This window comes from Semicossyphus pulcher, unplaced genomic scaffold (assembly GCF_022749685.1).
Source record: "Semicossyphus pulcher isolate SPU_LCO1_2020_fin unplaced genomic scaffold, fSemPul1.0.p SCAF_11, whole genome shotgun sequence".
In the NCBI taxonomy this organism is placed as follows: Eukaryota; Metazoa; Chordata; class Actinopteri; order Labriformes; family Labridae; genus Semicossyphus; species Semicossyphus pulcher.
In genome coordinates, this window is record NW_027211615.1 from 15,249,501 (window position 1) to 15,268,851 (window position 19,351).

The window sequence follows — 19,351 nt, forward strand, 5'->3', positions numbered from 1 at the left end:
TCCAACCAAAAGAGACTCTGCCTACCTTGACATTAAGATATCAGTATGAGAGAATAGTGAGTCTTATATGAGTCATATAAGAAATACTTTATAAAGTATCTCTTATAAGACTTACATATAAGAGATACTTTATTAATCCCCAAGGGGAAATACAGTACAAACATGCTACATACACAAAGGCCCGAAATACACACATGCACAATCAGGAACCAGCCCCGGCCACTCTCTGGTTCCCAAGCCAAGTCCCTACAGACTGAGCTACCATCCACCCTAAAGGATGAGTGGCCCGTACGGAGGCAACCGTTTGGCATAAACTAATCTCTATTTACAGATTCTACATAGAAATGTAGTCCGAGTAATATTGACCAATCACGTATCAGCAGGCTGCGCCGCATGCAGGAAACACATCCCGGCTCCCATCAGCGTCATCTGACAATGATTTAGCTTCTTATTAATCTCTTTAAACAGACATCTGCATGCTAACCGCTAACAATCCGTACTAGATCTAAAATTCGACTTGAGATGAATTCCCTTGAAGCTGTGTCATGAAAGCCGTTCAGCGAATTCCCGACTTCCTCGAATACACCAGAAATGATCGACCCGACCTCCGTTCAACAAACGAGCATTTTAAAGACAGACCTGACAAAGCTTGCATTTTTACTTCTTACAAATCTGCATCGTGATGTAGACATTTCGGCAAAAGAAAAACGGGTTCTTTTTCTGTAAACAATGCAGCATGCGGAACAGGAAGTCGTTTATCGCTAACTGCTGGCTACTATTTCTGAATACCGATCGATCCAATTGGGCACAGTTTCATAACAGACATACACCACCCGGACATTATCATTGTTTCTATGACTAAGTTACTAATGTCCCAACCACAAAAAATCTTAGTTAGTATTCACAGTCTGCGTTTTCAGAGCCCTCTTTCTAATTACTTTCATTTTAGCCCCCTTGTTGTATTTTTTAGTACGTCCAACATCAATCTTCTGCCTGTTCTCAACAAAAAAGAGATGAATACACTGCAGGCCCGAGCTAATGTCTGGAATTTATCAGTGCCAATTAAGCAGGCCAGTTTGTAGCACAGAGAAAGGGACAAATGACAGCATCTTTGATCCTGAATAATTACTTGATCAATACAAAACTTTAAAAAGACAGACTATAGTTTCATCCTGTCTGGTCTGCTCTCGCCTGATCAATGAACCCATTTTCTATTTTAATGCTCGGGCTTAAAACTCCCGAGAAATAATGTAAAAAAATCCTGCAAGAAAAATAAATAAAATATTATGAAATTAATGAGTCATTAATGACGGGTTGAGTTTTGCACTTTGCAATCAGAGACATGCAGACGTAGTGAGAGAGAGGGAAGAATGGGATAGATTCATTATTAACATCAAAGCTGCATTTCCTCAATCACTTAATTAAGACACACAGACAGTAGGTACATTCAGAGTATTTCACTGCACGCGTGTTGTTATATGGACATGCGTTTTAGCTCATCAAAACCATTGTACATTTGAGAGTACAGCTGTGAGCCTGTTGTTTGTACGTGTGTGAGAGAGAGAGCATGTTGTTACTCTGCAGCTGCCTTTGATCGCAGGCAACAATCCTAATCAGGCTCCTTTGTCAGAACAGCAAACAGACAGCGGTAAAATACTCCTCGTACTAGTTTCACTCGCAAACCAGGGTTTGGCGGCTCGGTGGTGGTTGAAATCACAGCAGGGAGTCTGTCTGTGTGTTTGTATGTGTGCAGAAGAAGGCGTGTACTGAACAGGAAGGCTGAGTAAGCAGGGAAAGATGGATACAGTGACTTGTGTGTGTGTGTGTGTGTCGAGGCCGGTGGGACACAGTTAGAAGGGAGTTGTGCTGATTAGTTAAGGGACCAGGAGGACAGAAGGGGAACAATACCAACTTCTTTCCTTCCTTCTCTCCCGCTCCCTGTCGCCTCTGTCAGCGTCTGACTTCTTTTCCACGAGTGCACCACTCTCTCGCGCGCGTGCACGCTTTCCTCGTTGCTTTTGGTTCTAAGCCAAAGTGACGAGGTCAGACGGGGGCACTGCAACATCTCTGGGGAGGCCTTGGGGCACCTACATGCTGCCACGAGTGCCAGCGCTGTTTCCGTGTGGTACAGGCCAAGCCGTCATGATGATTTTGCCTCTGCTTTTAGCGTAAGAAATAAAGTGTGGCACCAATTAGGAGGCAAAATGTGATAAATTAAAGAGTGAGTGGCGCAATATGTTTGTCAGTATTGGTGTGGATATGAAAAAATGTAGACTAATCCAAGAAAATGAGACATTTTGCAGCGAAACCCCTCCTCGCACATTTTGAGGCCGTTTGGTCGCCTCAAGCAGAGACGAGAGAAAGTGGCACTTCATCTGAAATGAGCCCCGCTCTTAATCTTTTACAAGATTAATTAACTGATCTTCTGGATGTACACTCCCTTAAGAACACACGTGTGTGCCCGCCTACGTCTCTGCGCGTGTGCATGTGTGAGTGTTTTGTCAGAGCCTGCCAAATGTCAGGAGTGCACCCAATTAGTTAAAGAGTCTGGGCCCACACACCTGTCTACCTGCGCTGACAATGGCCCACGGCTGCATGCATACATTTACACATTAATTAACCAGTTCAGGCTGTTAATTAGTCAGCTAGGAAACGTAATGACTAGTCAATCAGTGATTGGTTGAGTGAGGGAGAGGAGGACGCAGTAAGAGGCAAACGTGCGGGCATAAACATGTGCAAACAAACGGCGTGATGCTGTTCATACTAAGCATTAAACACTAGTGCAAATATACACAGGATTAAAGGGATGTTGGTTTACATTAATGTCAACAAACTCATTTAATTCCATTTAGGACTTTAGGATTGTGGATTAAGGGGACTCACACTTATGAATAACCTTTCAAAGAACAGTAACACAAGCTGCACATGGATGCTTTTTAAAAGACATTTTCAAACATTCAGTTGAAGGTAACATTGTCTCCTTCCTCTGATGACTCCTTCTAACTGTCGCTGGAGTGGTCTTATGTATCCAAACTGGTGATTTGTCCCTACTAAAGCCTTTTGTGTTTCTTACTGACATGCCATTGATTCTGTGTCTTTTGTGTGGTTGGAAAGTTTTAAGAAAAGTAAACACTGATTTACTGATTTAAAATCCAGAATATAAGACGCAGTCTGTTTTTGGGCTGTTTTGTATTAATAAAAACATGTTATTTCAACACTATTTCAATCTATTTTCATTTGAAACACATTCAAAACACACAAATTATAGTCTACTGTCTGTTTTCGCCATGTCAAGTTTTCAACCCTGCTACCCTTTCAACCCTGCTGTGCAGCAGTTAAGCTCAGCCTACGGTAATGTTATGAGGAAGGCGGCTACACTGGCGATCATTACGGTGCATGTCCATGCCAAAGCATATATATCGCCATCATCTGGTGAAATATCGTAACATAATAAAATACCTCTCTGCATTTTAAACTGGTAAATTGGTCGCACCAGTATACAGGACGCAGCCCACTTTTTAGATGAAGTTTTAAAGTGCGTCTAAAGCCCTATTCTCACGTAATTTGTAATAATTGCGGAGGTCGTCTGCCATCTTAATCCTGTGCGAATCGGCCATGTCCGTAAATTTTAAAGTGAAAATTCCAGCGTAAATTACCCACCATATTTTGGCAAACACAGACGTCATCTGATAATATTAGTCCCGTACGAATCGGTATCTCCTTAATTTGGGGTCAAACATGTTTTTTCTCTAATGTTTTTTTTTCCTCCGCGCCTTTTTCCTGCCGCTTTCCCGGTCGAGAATTATGGAGGCATTGCGGTGGAAATTATAAATGAAAGTTTTGGCAGCATTTTGGGTGCAAATTCAGGAGGCTCATCTCACTACACAGCATGCGGACCCATTCGAGATGGATGATGCGCATGCCAAAACGTTTTTCTCTTTTTCAACAGGTGTAAGGCTTTAAGCAGATGTTATGCGAAGCCTTGATATTTTCAATCATATCTGGGGGAATAATGTCTGTAACTTGTAGTAAAATACAGACTTTGCCTATTCCATGCGAATGCGCCACACGAAACACAGACGTAAGGGGGTCTTTTCTAAATCACGAGGTCCCCAGGTAATACTAGTCCTGTGCGAATAGGGCTTTATACACCGAATTTTAATGAACATTATTTAAGGCAACAAACTGAAGACAAACACATTTTGGAACAACAAAAAACATGTTCATGTCACAGTCACTTAAATTTAGACGAATTCTGAATCAGATGTTTGCAGAGGTCTTTGAAAACAGTAATACCTTTAGAAACGCTACTATGAGCAATTCTTCAAAAACACGAGTGAATCACATTCTGAAAACTAATATTAATTTCTATTATAAAGATTTAAATTGAAAGCAACATTGTTTTCATGTTGTTACACCCCCAGTGATTCAAACAGCACACACAATGTGTTCTTCAGAGTGTTAGCTTCAGCTTTAACAGCAACAGAGATAAACACACATTAACTACACCTTCCTTATCCCTTCAGCAGCGCACCATCTTTTTTTAAAGCCCATAATGTAACATAACGGGAATGTGTGTGTCAACATTCCCATGTTTCAACACGGGGTAAGTGGCTCATTTATCCTCTTAGCGTCTTCACGACGCCATTCCTACTCTGTTTTCCTTCCACTTATCTCCTCTCTCCGCCCATCAATTTCCAAATGTACGATTCAGCCTTTAACGTTATGACCTTGGAGAAAAGAAAAGAACCTGTAGCCTCCTTTACATCAAGTACCAGTGTTCTTTTTTTTTTTTGAGCTCTTGGGATTAAAGTTTCTTAAGTGATGAAGGAGGGTTGATGAGTCACGGCTGTATGATTGCGTGAGTGCATCTGTGTGTGTTACCTCTCTGTCCTTGAGGACAGCCTGGGTTCTGTAGAGCAGCAGGAGACGGACGTCGCTGTCTTGGAGGCTGAAGTTACTCTCCAGGATCTGCAGCACGTCGATCCGAGGCCGCACCGGCAGCGACGCGTCGCCGCAGAATGGATGCAGCCAGGCCAGGAGGTCGTCCGAAGTCACGGTGCTGTCGCTGAGGGGAGGAGGGTGAGACGGACAGCAGTCAGACAGGCAGAGATAAAGAGGCACGGAGAGAGGGGCGGCGCGTTAAAAGTTCTTTAAGAACAAAGTTAAGGAAAGAGCTTTTGTCTCTTTTACGAGGCTGAATAAGCTCATGAACTTGACAGGAAAAATGTTTATTAATACAACACATCACAGAAATAAGATGTCATCGACATCGACAAAAACTGCAATTTTTCATGAGGACAATTTTTTTTAAGTCATTCACATCTATTAATATTATAACAGGTGTAAACAATCTACCTGTATTCCTAATACAATCATTTAATTTATTCCTTTCTTCCTTTATTCTGTAAATTCACTGGTTTGCTTTTCTATCTCTCTCTTATACTTACAATTTTGAATTCAAAATTCAAGCTGTAACCAAACAATGAATTTAAAGATATAGTCTCGAAGAGCTGAACATTGGCTCCCTCATCAAAAAGGGACAGCAGAGGATGTACTTCCTGCGGCAGCTGAAGAAATTTAACCTGCCAGAGACAATGATGGTGCACTTCTACACCGCCGTCACTGAGTCCATCCTCACCTGCTCCATCACCGTCTGGTACGCTGCTGCCACTGCAAACGACAAGCGCGGCTGCAGCGTATCATCCGCTCTGCAATCTGCCATCTCTCCACAACCTGTACACCTCCAGGACCCTGAGGCGTGCAGGTAAGATCAAGGCTGACCCCTCTCACCCCGGACACAGTCTCTTTGAGACCCTCCCCTCTGGCAAGAGGCTGCGCTCCATCAGGACCAAAACCTCCCGACACAAGAACAGTTTCTTCCCCTCTGCTGCCAGGCGCATCAACAAGTCTTATTGCCTGTTTGTTTTATCTTGTTCTATTCAAGTCTTTTACTTATTTTTATTCTAGTTCTGTGTTAATTGTTCTGCAACAATACAATTACAATTACAACTTTAAGGACACATTTTCTGGTATTTTAAAGGCGACGCAAACAAACGGGGAAATAATCTAAAAATCCATACATAATGATAATAATTTGTTGTTGGACCTCTAATCAAAAGAAGCTTAGGTGATATTTTATGTAACTCCACTGACAGGCAGATTGGGAGTCTTTTTCTCACTAACACCTTCTTCTTCTTTGATTTGTCTGGCCGATGTCAACAAAGGACCTGACTGAGGTTTAAAAAAAGAAAAGCCAGCAGACAGACCTGCAGGTGCTTCTTCTTGTTGATTAACTAGCAAACAGACATTTCACTGGCATTTGAAGCTCAGCAGGCGTTCATTTAAAGCTCTGAGTAGAGCAGAGGGGGCAAAGAGAAAGCGATGGCTGCATGTGTGCGTTTTAACAACCTACCCAGTCTGGACGTTGTTGTGCACAGCGGTCACCATGGCCTCCAGGACCCTGAGGGGTTGTGGGTAATTTGCGAGGCCGTCGGGATCTCCACTGAAAAAACAAACCACATAGATTAAGTTATGGTTTGTAACACACTTATTAAGATACTGTTTTCAGATTAACACAATACAGGGACAACAGCGATGTCAAAAAGGCTTTCTTCTCAGACGAATTGTGATTTAAAAACGTGTCTAGCAGCGATTAAATGTTTGAAGCTAATGCGGCTTTATAATCCTGAGATGAAGCAACAGAAAAATATGAATTTAAGGTTGATAAAAGCAGCATCTCTTTTCAAATCGGGGGTAAACAAAGAAGCTTTGATGGAACATAATAGTAGGTTAGCCTAAAAAGGTAATGTGAGGTATTTTCTGCAGCATCATTAGTGTATTTCCTGTTGTGACTCGGTTCTGCTGCAGTGTGTGTGTTTGTGTGTGTGTGCGTACTGTATGTTGCAAGAGGAGGGCCATTTTTCACAGCGACAGAAAGGGGGGAAAAAAAGGGTGATTTCCCCTGACTCAACTCCCCTTTGCTGCTGGGCTCAACTGCGTACACACACACACACACACACACACATAAACACACGTACTACACGCATACATCCACGCACGACAACATACAAATGATGTGGCAAAAAGGTTGGAAAGACGACGCAGCATTTTCTTTATCGCGTTTTACCACTTACATTTTCTCTTGGAGGACGCACAAACACAGAGTGGTTATGACAGATACAAAAGATGGCCATTAGTGTGAGGCTCAGGTACGCCTGCTGCGCCAGACTGAAGGCTTCCAGAAAGCCCAAAACAAGAGCGGCTCATTCATATCTGCCAAACACAATGCTATGAGAAGCAGACACACATAAACACACACACAGAGTCTTATATGTATAAATAAAGGGATGCTCATATGCAGGAGGAGAGAGGAAGGGAAGGGAAAATACACAAGACTGCGTGTGAATCCTGCACCCACAGAGCACACACACACATGCATGGACATAGATTGAGTGTGTGTGTGAGAGAGCAGAGTGAGATCTGGAGGGGAACAGCTGTATCAGGCTGCATTAATTATAAGAAGATAATGAATCAAAGCGTTTGCATGCAGGAAAGTGTGTGTCTGTGTGTGTGTGTTCATCAGGGGAAGTGCCTACATGTCTACTTAACTAGGAGAGTGTCTTTGCACGTGCACGTTTTTTTTTTTCTGGTGTGTGTGTGTGTGTGTGTGAATGCGGGTCCCATTTATCTGCAGCATGCGCCATTGAGCAGCCATAAAGAAGCAGGAAATGAGGCAGGAATATAATCAAGGCGATTGGCACTCATTTATCAAGCCAATCAGATGGCCCGATGATATCTGGCCGTGTCAGTTAAACCTTGATCCTCGGTCTGTCGGTGTTAGCGCGCGAGGTTCTCGGGGCGTAAAGGACAAACATAAAAAAAGACTCTGAAATTAAACTCTCTATTTATGCATATTTTAAAAGAAGAAAACTTGCTGTGTGTTGACTTTTGTGTCCTTTATAACATCAGTAATCATGTAGCTTTCCGACCAGAAGCTGTACAAGTTTTTTTCCACGCTCCTTAAAATGCAGCAGCTCTGCAGACACGTCGAGGTGAATCATCTCTCCCTTCCTTGAAATGCGAGGAGCAAGAAGACACCAATAAAAAGCTGTGAGTCCAACTCCCACAGGCAGCCACTGTAGATTCAATTCTACACTTCAGGCAATTGTTTTGACAGTGTTTTCCCCCACCAACACGCTGAGTCCAAAGTGGACCAATATATGGGTATATTTTCAGCAGAGATCAGGCAGGAGGAGGTTTGTTTGCATGGCCTTTAATATTTTAGAACAAACATCATAAATACGGCTTTTGAGGCGGATATAGATCGTGCTTCTGATCTGACATGTTTAAAAAAATATATTTCTCTCACATACATATGTATTTAATTTCACCAGGCTGGTTTGAAAAAGGGATGCATGTAGATGATAATGTTGTTTGACAAGGCGTGAATGTAAAAGAGATTTAAATAAGAACTACAGAAATAAATGTACTAACCTGACAACTTGATTATCCTCATGCTTCCGTCTGGTTTGTCACACAGAGATGTATCTTTAGTAGCACACAGTCCGAAACCTTCAGCAGTGTAATTTTCTCAACACTCATATTACTATTGATATGTTTCTGAATGCCTCAGGGCTGACAGGGGGGCTACATGTATGTACAGCCTGCAACTTAAAGGGTACTGGCTCCTGAAGTAGGGGATGTTGTTATTGTAAATCAATTGGTAACTCTTGTTGAGCACTTTATATTTATTTATTCATATATTTATTTTAACTATCTAAAATGAGAGTCTTTTAGAATGTGAGTGTCATGTTTCACTTTGTTTAAATGTCAATGCGGGAAAATAATTTTGTGCATCAAGCTGTAGAACTCTTTTTAAATTTTGTATTGATTACACTGTTTAAACTGCATGTTATTTATTGAGCTTTAGAGGAGCTGGTAGGTTTTTATTTCACTTTATTACACGGCTGTGTTTAATACTTGATTCTGATTGGTTAATTACGGCATTCCGAGGTCTGTTATTTCTCGATAACGTACCGTTGCTATGAAGAACAGACATTAGCTAGGGATGCGGCTCTAATCACACAATCTGGAGGACTAACTGTAATCATATCAATCCGCCGAAAGAAGTCCGGTAAATTTGACGTTGGTCTGTTCACAGAGGGAAAAAAGAAAAGAGACAAAACAGCGGAGATAAAGCAATAAAGGGCAAAAGATACAAAAACTTTAAGATCTACAAAACTGAAGATGGCACATAGAAGTAAACAATAAACAGAAAACAGTACAGGGTACAGCAGCGTTTAAAGAGGGTGAATGGAGAAGAAAATGTCAACAAACTCAGACTCCTGCATATCAGGTGCTGATTCCTGTGGTCCCGTTCACCGTGTCTTACTTCACCAACAGTGGAAATGTTTCCATTTAAAGCTGTAGTAGGTAAAATTATTAAAACTAACTTTTTGTCATATTTGCTCAAACTTTTACTTTAAACATGCAGTAGTACATGAGAGAGATAATCTGTGAAAAAAATCTGGTTCCTCTGCTCCTCCTGCTCCTCCTGCTCCTCCTACTGCTCCTAATGGCATTAGTAAGAATCCAACGCTCCCGAAACACCGTCGGTAGTCTCTCAGGTTGCTGTCACTGACACGCTGCGCAGCACCACTCCTCTGCGCATGCTCACAAGGTCACGCACAATTTCTTCAGTGTGCGCAGCGTCAGCCGGTTTGTGTCCACAAAGGCTGAAAAACAACCACCAGGAATAAAATATTGCCCATCCCTCCACTGCCAACTACGGCTTACACAACAGGACCGTTAAACCGGAGGAGAAAAATGAGGAATAACAAGCTAAAAAGAAAGAGTTGGACCGAGACTGAAACGAAATGAGAGTAAACATTGGAGCGGCAATTCTGAGGTGGAGAGAGCTACGGGACCTGAAAGGATTATAAAGTGATCCTGAGTTACACAGTTCTGCTCGACAGGTAATTACCCCAGCTTAATTTCTGCTGTATTTGTTTGTTCAAAAAATTTCTCCACTTTGCTAAGCTTTGCGGTTACTGTGATGTTACGTTGGTGTTGCAGTCAGGCTAACGTTAGCTTGTTCCCGTTGCTGCTGTTTAGCGTTGTTTCATGGCCGAGTGGCTGAAAATATGTTTGTGAAGCGCCCAGGCAGTGTGACCGTTTCAGACTTTCTCTTGACAGTTCTGTGTGCCTGTGCTCTCACGGCTAAATATTCACAACATCAGTGAGATACTGCTTAGTTGGCTCTGTTGTTTTTTCCACAGTCTCTGTTAGCAAACTAAGTGCTGGTGGTTTTGCTAAATAGAATTAGCTGTAGATTACCGTTCACAGTAAAAACACTGATTTCTGCTGGTTTGGATAGTGTTGGTGGTGTAAGACAACGGCTGCAGTTGTTGTCATTTCCCGTTTTTACCGGTGTGTCCGCAATTGTATATCTGGCTTCTTCAGTTGCCGTGGTTACTAGCCTGCACATGCATGACAGCCTCCTCTGCGGGGAGGGCTTTGGAGGCAGGACTGAGCACCGCGGAGAGAGAGGGGGAGGGACCTGGAAGTCGTGAGCAAAGTCCCCTCTCTTCTCCATCTTACCTACTGCAGCTTTTATGTGAGTAAAAACAGCTAGCTTAGCTCATTTAAATGTGGGTAAAAACAGCTAGCTTAGCTCATTTAAATGTGGGTAAAAACAGCTAGCTTAGCTCATTTAAATGCCGGTAAAAACAGCTAGCTTAGCTCATTTTAATGTGGGTAAAAACGGCTAGCTTAGCTCATTTTAATGTGGGTAAAAACGGCTAGCTTAGCTCATTTTAATGTGGGTAAAAACAACTAGCTTAGCTCATTTTAATGTGGGTAAAAACGGCTAGCTTAGCTCATTTAAATGCCGGTAAAAACAGCTACCGTAGCTCATTTTAATGTGAGTAATAACAGCTAGCTTAGCTAATTTTAATGTGAGTAATAACAGCTAGCTTAGCTCATTTTAATGTGAGTAATAACAGTTAGCTTAGCTCATTTTAATGTGGGTAAAAACAGCTAGCTTAGCTCATTTAAATGTGAGTAAAAACAACTAGCTTAGCTCGTCTTAATGTGAGTAATAACAGCTAGCTTAGCTCATTTTAATGTGGGTAAAAACGGCTAGCTTAGCTCATTTTAAGAAGGCCACAGAGTTAATCGTTGCTATGGATGCTGCTCTCACTGAGAGTAATGGACTACTTTTAAATGTAAAACAGAAATATAATCATTTTTAAATTAATAAAATAACTTCCAAATCAATATATTGTGTCAAATAATTGATTATATAAGTAAAAAGCAGCGTAATAAGCAAGATAATGTAGCAGGTGAGAAGGTTGTTATCGTGGAGTCCAGCGCACACTGTTGGGATGGCTACTTACAGGAAGCCAGCCAGGCCAGCAGTTTCCCCTGCTTTCACTCTTTTTAATAAGCTTACTGTCTCCTGGTTCCAGCCCCATAGTGAGTGCAAAGACATGACTGGTAGGGATTTTTCTTATCTAACGCCTAAAGCATGTTTTTTGCAAAATTATGAAAAGTTCCTTTAAGTTTAAGGCCGAGCGTGTCTATTTAATTACGCAGGTTCTCAATGGACAGATTTTGTTTACATGTGTACTGACAAGACTCGACTCGATTCCACCTCTGAGTTTGTTCTGTGTGTTCAATTTTTTTTTTATCTTATATGTTGAAACAAACAGCAAAAACACAAAGAGGTTCAAAAATAATACCTGAGTGCGGCGACTACTCTCTCCATCGCGTCTCGGAGCACAGTTTTCACAGACAGGTCTAAGGGTCCAACAGCCACACGCAGAAGCTCTCCAATGCGCTCCAGAGGCTGCCCATCTGTTGCCATGGTGACTGCCAGCTCGTGCACCTTTGACTTCTCAGATCGGGACAAATCATAAAGTTGACTGTAACCCTGGAAAACAGAAAAAAAACAGGTGTGATGGGAGTGTATGTGTGTGCGGATATTTTTGACCTGACAGAAAATACTGACAGAAATAGAGGAATAAAGTGTATGATGGCCACTTATTCACAATATATAATATAACCAAACCCTAAACAACTCGAAAATACAAAAAGAAGCAAGCTTTGAGAAGAAAAGGCAGAGGGGAAGCAGCATGGTGTGGTGTAGGAAGTGTAATGTTTAGTTGTTGACTGCTTTGTTCTCTGCAGGTATTAACCCAGAGGGCAGCACTGACCTGACCCTGCTCACCTTTTCTACTGTCCTGCACTGCCTTTGCTTGTTTTTCTCCCTTCCAATAAAAAAAGAGCTGGGATGCTTTTTCAAAACCTCTTTTTGTACAGCAGCTGCAAATATGGTCTGAGGGCGGTGTTTGTTGTTGCTGCAACTCGAGAACACGCTTATTGATACCATTAGTCTCTCAAGAGTTTGAGAACTTCCATGGCTGGCAGCCAACTCTACAGGTAAGAGTAGGTAAGGTGCATTAAATACTTGATCCAAATTGGTTAATTAGGCTAGTTAATTGGCTAGGTTAGCTCATTTTAATGTGAGTAATAACAGCTAGCTTAGTTCATTTTAATGTGAGTAATAACAGCTAGCTTAGCTCATTTTAATGTGAGTAATAACAGCTAGCTTAGCTCATTTTAATGTGAGTAATAACAGCTAGCTTAGTTCATTTTAATGTGAGTAATAACAGCTAGCTTAGTTCATTTTAATGTGAGTAATAACAGCTAGCTTAGTTCATTTTAATGTGAGTAATAACAGCTAGCTTAGCTCATTTTAATGTGAGTAATAACAGCTAGCTTAGTTCATTTTAATCTGAGTAATAACAGCTAGGTTAACTCATTTTAATGAGAGTTAAAACAGCTATGTTAGCTCATTTTAATGTGAGTAAAAACAGCTAGGTTAACTCCTTTTAAGGAGAGTAAAAACAGCTAGCTTAGCTCATTTTAATGTGAGTAAAAACAGCTAGGTTAACTTGTCTTAATGAGAGTAAAAACAGCTAGATTAACTCATTTTAATGAGAGTAAAAACAGCTAGCTTAGTTCATTTTAATCTGAGTAATAACAGCTAGCTTACCTCATTTTAATGTGGGTAAAAACAGCTAGCTTAGCTCATTTCAAGAAGGTCACAGAGTTAATCGTTGCTATGGATGCTGCTCTCACTGAGTGTAATGGATCCTGCTCAGCCTGTCAGGGTTCCATTCGCAATAACAACTAGCTCACTACACATTAACCCTTACATAATAAAGTCCCAAAATGCTTGTAATGCAAAGCTAGTTATGCACCAATTTGTTCCCCCAGATTGTTGTTGTATCGTCATGTCATTTTGGTGTCTTGGAAATCTCAGGATGGCAAATTTTTAGGGGATAATCTGAAACCATCTTTGCGCAGTTGTGCACTGGCAGGTGCTGGGGTAATACCAAGCAAGACATCGACATTCTTGGCTTTAAGTCAAGCACAATCAGGGATGGTGTTGGACTCAGAGAGGGGTCACCACTCCTGCTTGTAATATTCATCAGCAGGATATCATTCCTGGGGTTTTGATATTCATATGATATTCCTGATATTCATGGTATATTTCATTCATTGGAAGAATATCCAGAGAGGGTCAAGACGGAGGAGTGTCTGGTTGGGTCACATTTGGGTGGTTAATGTTCACTGATGTCTTCAGCTAAAGGAGTGAAGTTATAGACTCTGGTCGTCTCCTTTAAAAAATAATGTAGGTCTTTCCATATAGGTGTTGGGGACAAACATGCCACCATACAAAAAGCACTTTGGTTGTTAGTCATGAGTGATTGGGAGCCAATTAGACACTTGAGATGTAAAAAAAAACAAGCTCTCACTACGCCCTAATGATAAGTTCAGGGTACCGACCCAGACAGATCAGGTATACAACTGGCAGAGATGAGGCCTTTTTTCTGCAGGTCGTCTGTGTTCACCGAGAGTAGCTTAATGAGGTGGTTTGGGCGTCTAATAGGGATGCCCCTTGGCTGTTTTTTTGTGGCCTGGCATTTATTAGGGATGTGACTTGCAACGTTGCCAGCTGGACTCCACTGACTTCTTTTCATTTTGTGTGGCGAAGAGGAAACTTGGGGTGATTCAAGACATAAAGCAGGAGGAGAGGGATTCTGGGACATTCTGTGCAGCCTTGGGCCACCAAATACCACACCAGACAAAGGACTAAAAAAACACCTAAAAAAGGTCATTTAACAGGAAATTATAGGATCACTGGAGGATTTTGATACAGAACTTATACACTAGTTTGTCCACAGAAAAAATGACCGTCTAGCCTGTCGTCATGTTTCCACAGCTATTCTTCTGGATCCTGACGCACAATATCCGCAGTGTGTAATTTGCTGTCCTCGTGGCAGGTCAAGGCGCCTTCGGTGGATTCCTCTCCGATCCGCTATTATTCCCAGCAGCTGGTCACGTACAGTTGATAAATGACCACAGTATAGCCAAACAGAGCCTACAGGGCTCCTTCTATCTATCTTTTTCTACCTATCTGCCCTTTGCTGGTTCTTATATCCCTTTTATCTATCTCCAAGGATACAATCACTTCTTGCACCAGTGGAAGGGAAGTTATAATGTAGAGGTTGGACTGTGTGTCTGTGTGTGTGTTTGCACCTGTGACTTTAGCCTACATATCTCTGCCTTGTAATGCTTTATCTTCTTACCTATTATAGAAGATACATGCTTTTAAACACAGATAAAATAAAGGTCTTAATTTTATAAACTAGCACAGTGCAGGGGGCAGAAATGACCAGATATCGTGTGTTTCGTGGTCGCATAGCAACACTCGGCTCTACCAACATCCCCCCTCTCTAACCCAGCATCAAATTGTGCACACACAGTCAGAGGGAGGTGACAGCAGGGTAAGTCAGTGTGACTTTGGTTAATGAGATACAGTATGGTGTACACAATGTATGTACGGCCACATGGCAGGGCTCATTTCAAACAGGAGCCCTTGGATTTACATTAATGTACCCTTGGACAGGCCCGGTGAGGCTGGAGGAGAGCTTAGTTAGCTCACAGAAATACACAACTTGCACACACATAAACAAACACAAACAGCAAAAGTTCATACATGCACAATCAGTACGTGTAAATAAAGGTGACACCATGAAAAGGCAAGGGGATGGGATTTGAGTAAACACTTGGGTATACTGTGTAGAAACACACGTCATGTATCCCTTGTAGATCAGCATTGTAGTATGTCACAATCATAGACAGTATAAAAAGATAGACGACATGACAGCTCTCTAAAAGTGACGCCAAAACCTCTCTATCGCCCCCTGCTGATTGGCTGCTGTATAGGTCATAAATCCCGCCTCCTCCATGTTAACAGTTGGAACATTGAGTTAAACTATAAAATCAAATCACACATCAAATACATTTCTCTCAAACATGGCTTCTGTCATTATAGTTAGTTCTTATCATGCTGCTTTATGTCCAAGTGTTCATTTTTATGACAAGTTTATTTTTAATTAGTTATTTGATGCTATGAAAAGGATGATTGACAGCTCTGTTGACAAATAAATAAATACCAGATTGGATGACAAACGGCGAGAGGAGACGTAACTAAAACAATCACTACAGTCATTGAAGTTTACATATCTGTGAACGTCTGCTTCAGACCAACACAAGAAGCTGTTCTGCTGTTAAATACGCTGACGTGTGGGAATGTTGTCGTTTTTTTCGGACAGTTAAGTGTGTGTTTTAGTTAGCGGAAGTGGCGAACAGCGGCTCCACCCGCCCATCTCTACTGCGCAGCTCTGGCTCCAAATGACGACACCATTGCAAGATGGCAGCGCCCGTCACGCCGTGTATTTTGGCTTCAATTTTGTACAATGAGAGCAGATGGAGACGCATCATCCATCTATATATACAGTCATTGGTCACAATACATGATCATTTTCTTCCTTCCAACTTCCTGGTTTAATAGAAGATATATAGAAAAAAATATTAAAGGTATAATTATATATTTAAAAAAATAAGTAAAGTATTTCATCAAGAGTGTCGAGCTAATGAAGCTAGGTTTATTTTTGGAACTATTTTACGGTGAGGAAGCATACAGTCAGCCGTTCTTGCCAACCCAAACAGTTCAGTTTATCTTTGTATCACTTTTCAGGCCATGTCTATGAGTAACCTACACAAAAACACCAGATTTAAGCTGCATTTAATCAACAATGACTTACTATTTGAGCTTTGGACTTCTCATTCGACTTGGTGTATGCCAAAGCACGACCAAGACTCCCTGCAGCAGACGACCTGGGAGTCCACACTACTTGACATTTACATTGAACGATGGGGAAATCTCTATTGTGTGTTCTTTTAAGCGATCCTCTACCTTAGAAGGCTTGTTACACTAAAAAAATAAAACGGCTCAAGTGTGTGGCAGCTGTGCTCTACCTGCAGGCTGTCTTTGAGTGACAGAATGAAGTCGTGGCTCAGGGTGTCCAGGTGGGCCTGTGATTGCTGCAGGTGTGCTAGAGCCTCATCAAAAGTCATCCCTGCTGGGCCGCTCCCTTCCTGCTCGCCGCTACTGTCGCCTGCTCTCTTCCTGCTCTTCTCGCCCAGCTGGCGCAGGGCTTTGGTGGCTCGCTTTATCACCTCCGACCTCGCCTGGATGCTCAGCTGGGGATGAAATAGGATGGATGGAAGGAGTAGAATGAGGAGGAGGAGGAGGAGAAAATCGGGGAGGCGGCGGGGGTCGGATTGAGCGAAGACAGGGGGAGAGAGAGATGTATAAGTTGAACATGTTGAAGACAGGCAGGTATAACCCAATGTATCTGCGCCAAAATACCAACAGGAACTTGGGTAGCATGTGTGTGAGAAGTATAAGTGTGTGTGTGTGTGTGTGTGTGTGTGTGTGTGTGAGCGAGACTGATCGTAGCTTCCAGCCCGGTGTAATTGATTCAATGCAGTGAGAGCAGGTTTACCATTCACAGGGGGGGAAGAGAGAGCCTTCGGCTGTATGGGGGTTTTACTCTCTTGCATGGAAGCACACAGGCGATGACAAACCCCCACACACACATACATTCACACTAAAAAGACGCTTAAAAATCATCCAACTTCACATTTCAAGCTACCTCAGCCACACACTCTGAGACATGCTGCTTATACTTCTGCTATTGCGAGATATGTCTAACTCAGACTGACAGCACTTCTCTCTGCCAGGACAGGGTGATCACTCAAATAGAGTTACCTTCAATTTCTTTGGAGGGTAAGTGTATGTATGGATATGTGTGTGAGTGTGTACATTGTTGGGGAGTGGGTCAAATCCTTGGAAAGATTTGAAAGAGGCGGTTGAGCAAAGGCGGATGCTTCCTCTAACAAAGATATCTAACATCAATACTTTAGAGGGGGGAAATGCCAACCCTCTCTGTTCCCCTTCAAAATATATACGTCCAGTAGCAGATAAGCTCCCAGCCATCCATCTCAACCCCCAGGGCCATGTGGGAAATGGATCAATCCATCGCAGGGGGGCAGTGGGGGTATAAAAGGTCAAATGCGTTCCCAACAGCGAGAAGGGTCGAGATTTTCCCTTTAAGGGTTCAAAAAGGAGAGCAGACAGTCGGTTTCTGAGAGTCAATCTGCATGTTAAAAAGCACAGTGGGAAAACAGTGCCTGCTGGGAATTGGAGTTTAATTGGCTCTGAAGTAGAGAGGGGATCAATTAGATCTCTCAGAGTCGCCGGGAAAGAGAGGGTTCATAAGACAAAAGTAGAAGAAAAGGGAAGGTCTGGAGAGGCGCTGGGGTGGCTGCGTGCCAGCCTGAGAGAGAAAAAAAAACAGTGGGCTGGTATTGATAAGGTGCGCTGAGGCACTTTAGGTCCTCTGCAGGACAATTTTTCAGAGTGCTGTAATTATGTAGCTGACATTTCTTGTGCAATTTTATAATTTCTTTTATAAATCATGGCTGGTATGTGCTTTGAGGCGACAGAGTGTGGATTTGAACATAATTATATATTTAAAATTAGAAAGGGCTTTTGACTTTCCACAAAATTGAGCCTGTGGCATGAGAGATGAGCGGTCAGACGATGATGAGCAGCGAGCGGGGGATACGCCAGTCTGAGGTAGTGACGAGAAATCCCCACAATCCTTCCTTTTAGATAATATGAATCCTGTCTGGGTGGCTGCCTGAAACCAACCATCTGCACTGTTATTAGAAATTGTCTGACCGCGCAGCTCCTTCCTGCTCCTGTCAGTCTGAGACAGTGACTGAAAATAGCACCCTATGTCCACCATACACCAACTCAAAAATCATTGCTATCTTTTGACCAGATTCATTCTTACATGTTCGGCTGCATCAGGCGAGAATGTGATGCTATCCAGGAAGTGGACAGCATCAGCAGGGGCCAGCCGGTCGAGGTATTTGGCGCAGGTGTCGTACGCGTGCAGGTAGTCTTGGTCGCCCTGTGGGGGTCTCTTCAGCAGCTGGGGGTCTCCATTCCAGAAGAGCTTCTGCAGCCATGCTGCGTGGACTGCGCTGGGGGAGACCGTCTGCCCTCCTCCACCAGGCACAGGCAGCCGGTTAGCGAGTTTGGAGATGGAGAGGACGTTCTGACTGGTCAGGACCGGTTGTAGAGTTGCCAGCGGGTCGGACGATTCGTCAGTCAGCTTCCGGTAGTTCAAACCTACAAGAGAGACAAAGTTAATGTATGCTGACACTTGTATACGTGACATTAGAGTATTATGAATTCATCTTGATGCTGTGATTTCCACTTTACCAACCCTTATATGCTACATGTGCACCGCCATACATGAGCGGAAATAACCAGCACACTTGGAGGTTCGATTATCGTCCTACCCATGACCTCCTGCAGCGCTAAGTCTGGGTTATTGCGACTGCAGGAAAGCGTGATGAACAGAGAATATAACTTTCATGTTTCAGCTTTACATTCAGCCATATAAAGTGAGACAACACAATGGCTACATGGTGTGAGAAGTCTACAAACGCATATCCAACTCTAAACTGTTCAGGAAGTGCCACTTTACAAGTCAGGCACTCTATACTATGTATAACAGCACACATTATACTTCTATATTCATACATGCCAAGTGCAAACCACGCCACACTTGCTGGATAATTACAGTGATTTCATATGCAGAGGTTGTTCAATATTCCATTACATGATAGTAATGAGGAATGTACAGAGGGGAGCAAAAGCTTGATGTGAACAACAAAGATTGCGTGTGACCTGCATGTGGAAGTGCTGCTGTTTGTCTGTCTGTCCGCACATGCAAAGGTGTACAGTTTGTGTACCTGTCTGTGTGCATTACATCTCCTACCACTGCAGTGCTCTGCGTGGGTGTCAGTGTTGTGTGTGAGTGAAAGAAAAGTGGCGTGCTCTGGGTCTCCAGCT

At 42.6% G+C, this 19,351-nt stretch overlaps 1 protein-coding gene across 1 annotated transcript in view; it reads right to left on the minus strand.

Moving 5' to 3' along the window:
- nbas (NBAS subunit of NRZ tethering complex) overlaps positions 1-19,351 on the minus strand; it is a 185,129-nt gene that overhangs the window by 42,774 nt on the left and 123,004 nt on the right. The window contains exons 45-49 of the mRNA XM_069657356.1: positions 18,282-18,622; positions 16,396-16,620; positions 11,745-11,935; positions 6,416-6,505; positions 4,885-5,068 (exon numbers count right to left, since the gene is read on the minus strand). Of these exons, the coding sequence (XP_069513457.1) occupies positions 4,885-5,068; positions 6,416-6,505; positions 11,745-11,935; positions 16,396-16,620; positions 18,282-18,622 (1,031 nt within the window). The remainder of the gene's footprint in view (positions 1-4,884; positions 5,069-6,415; positions 6,506-11,744; positions 11,936-16,395; positions 16,621-18,281; positions 18,623-19,351) is intronic.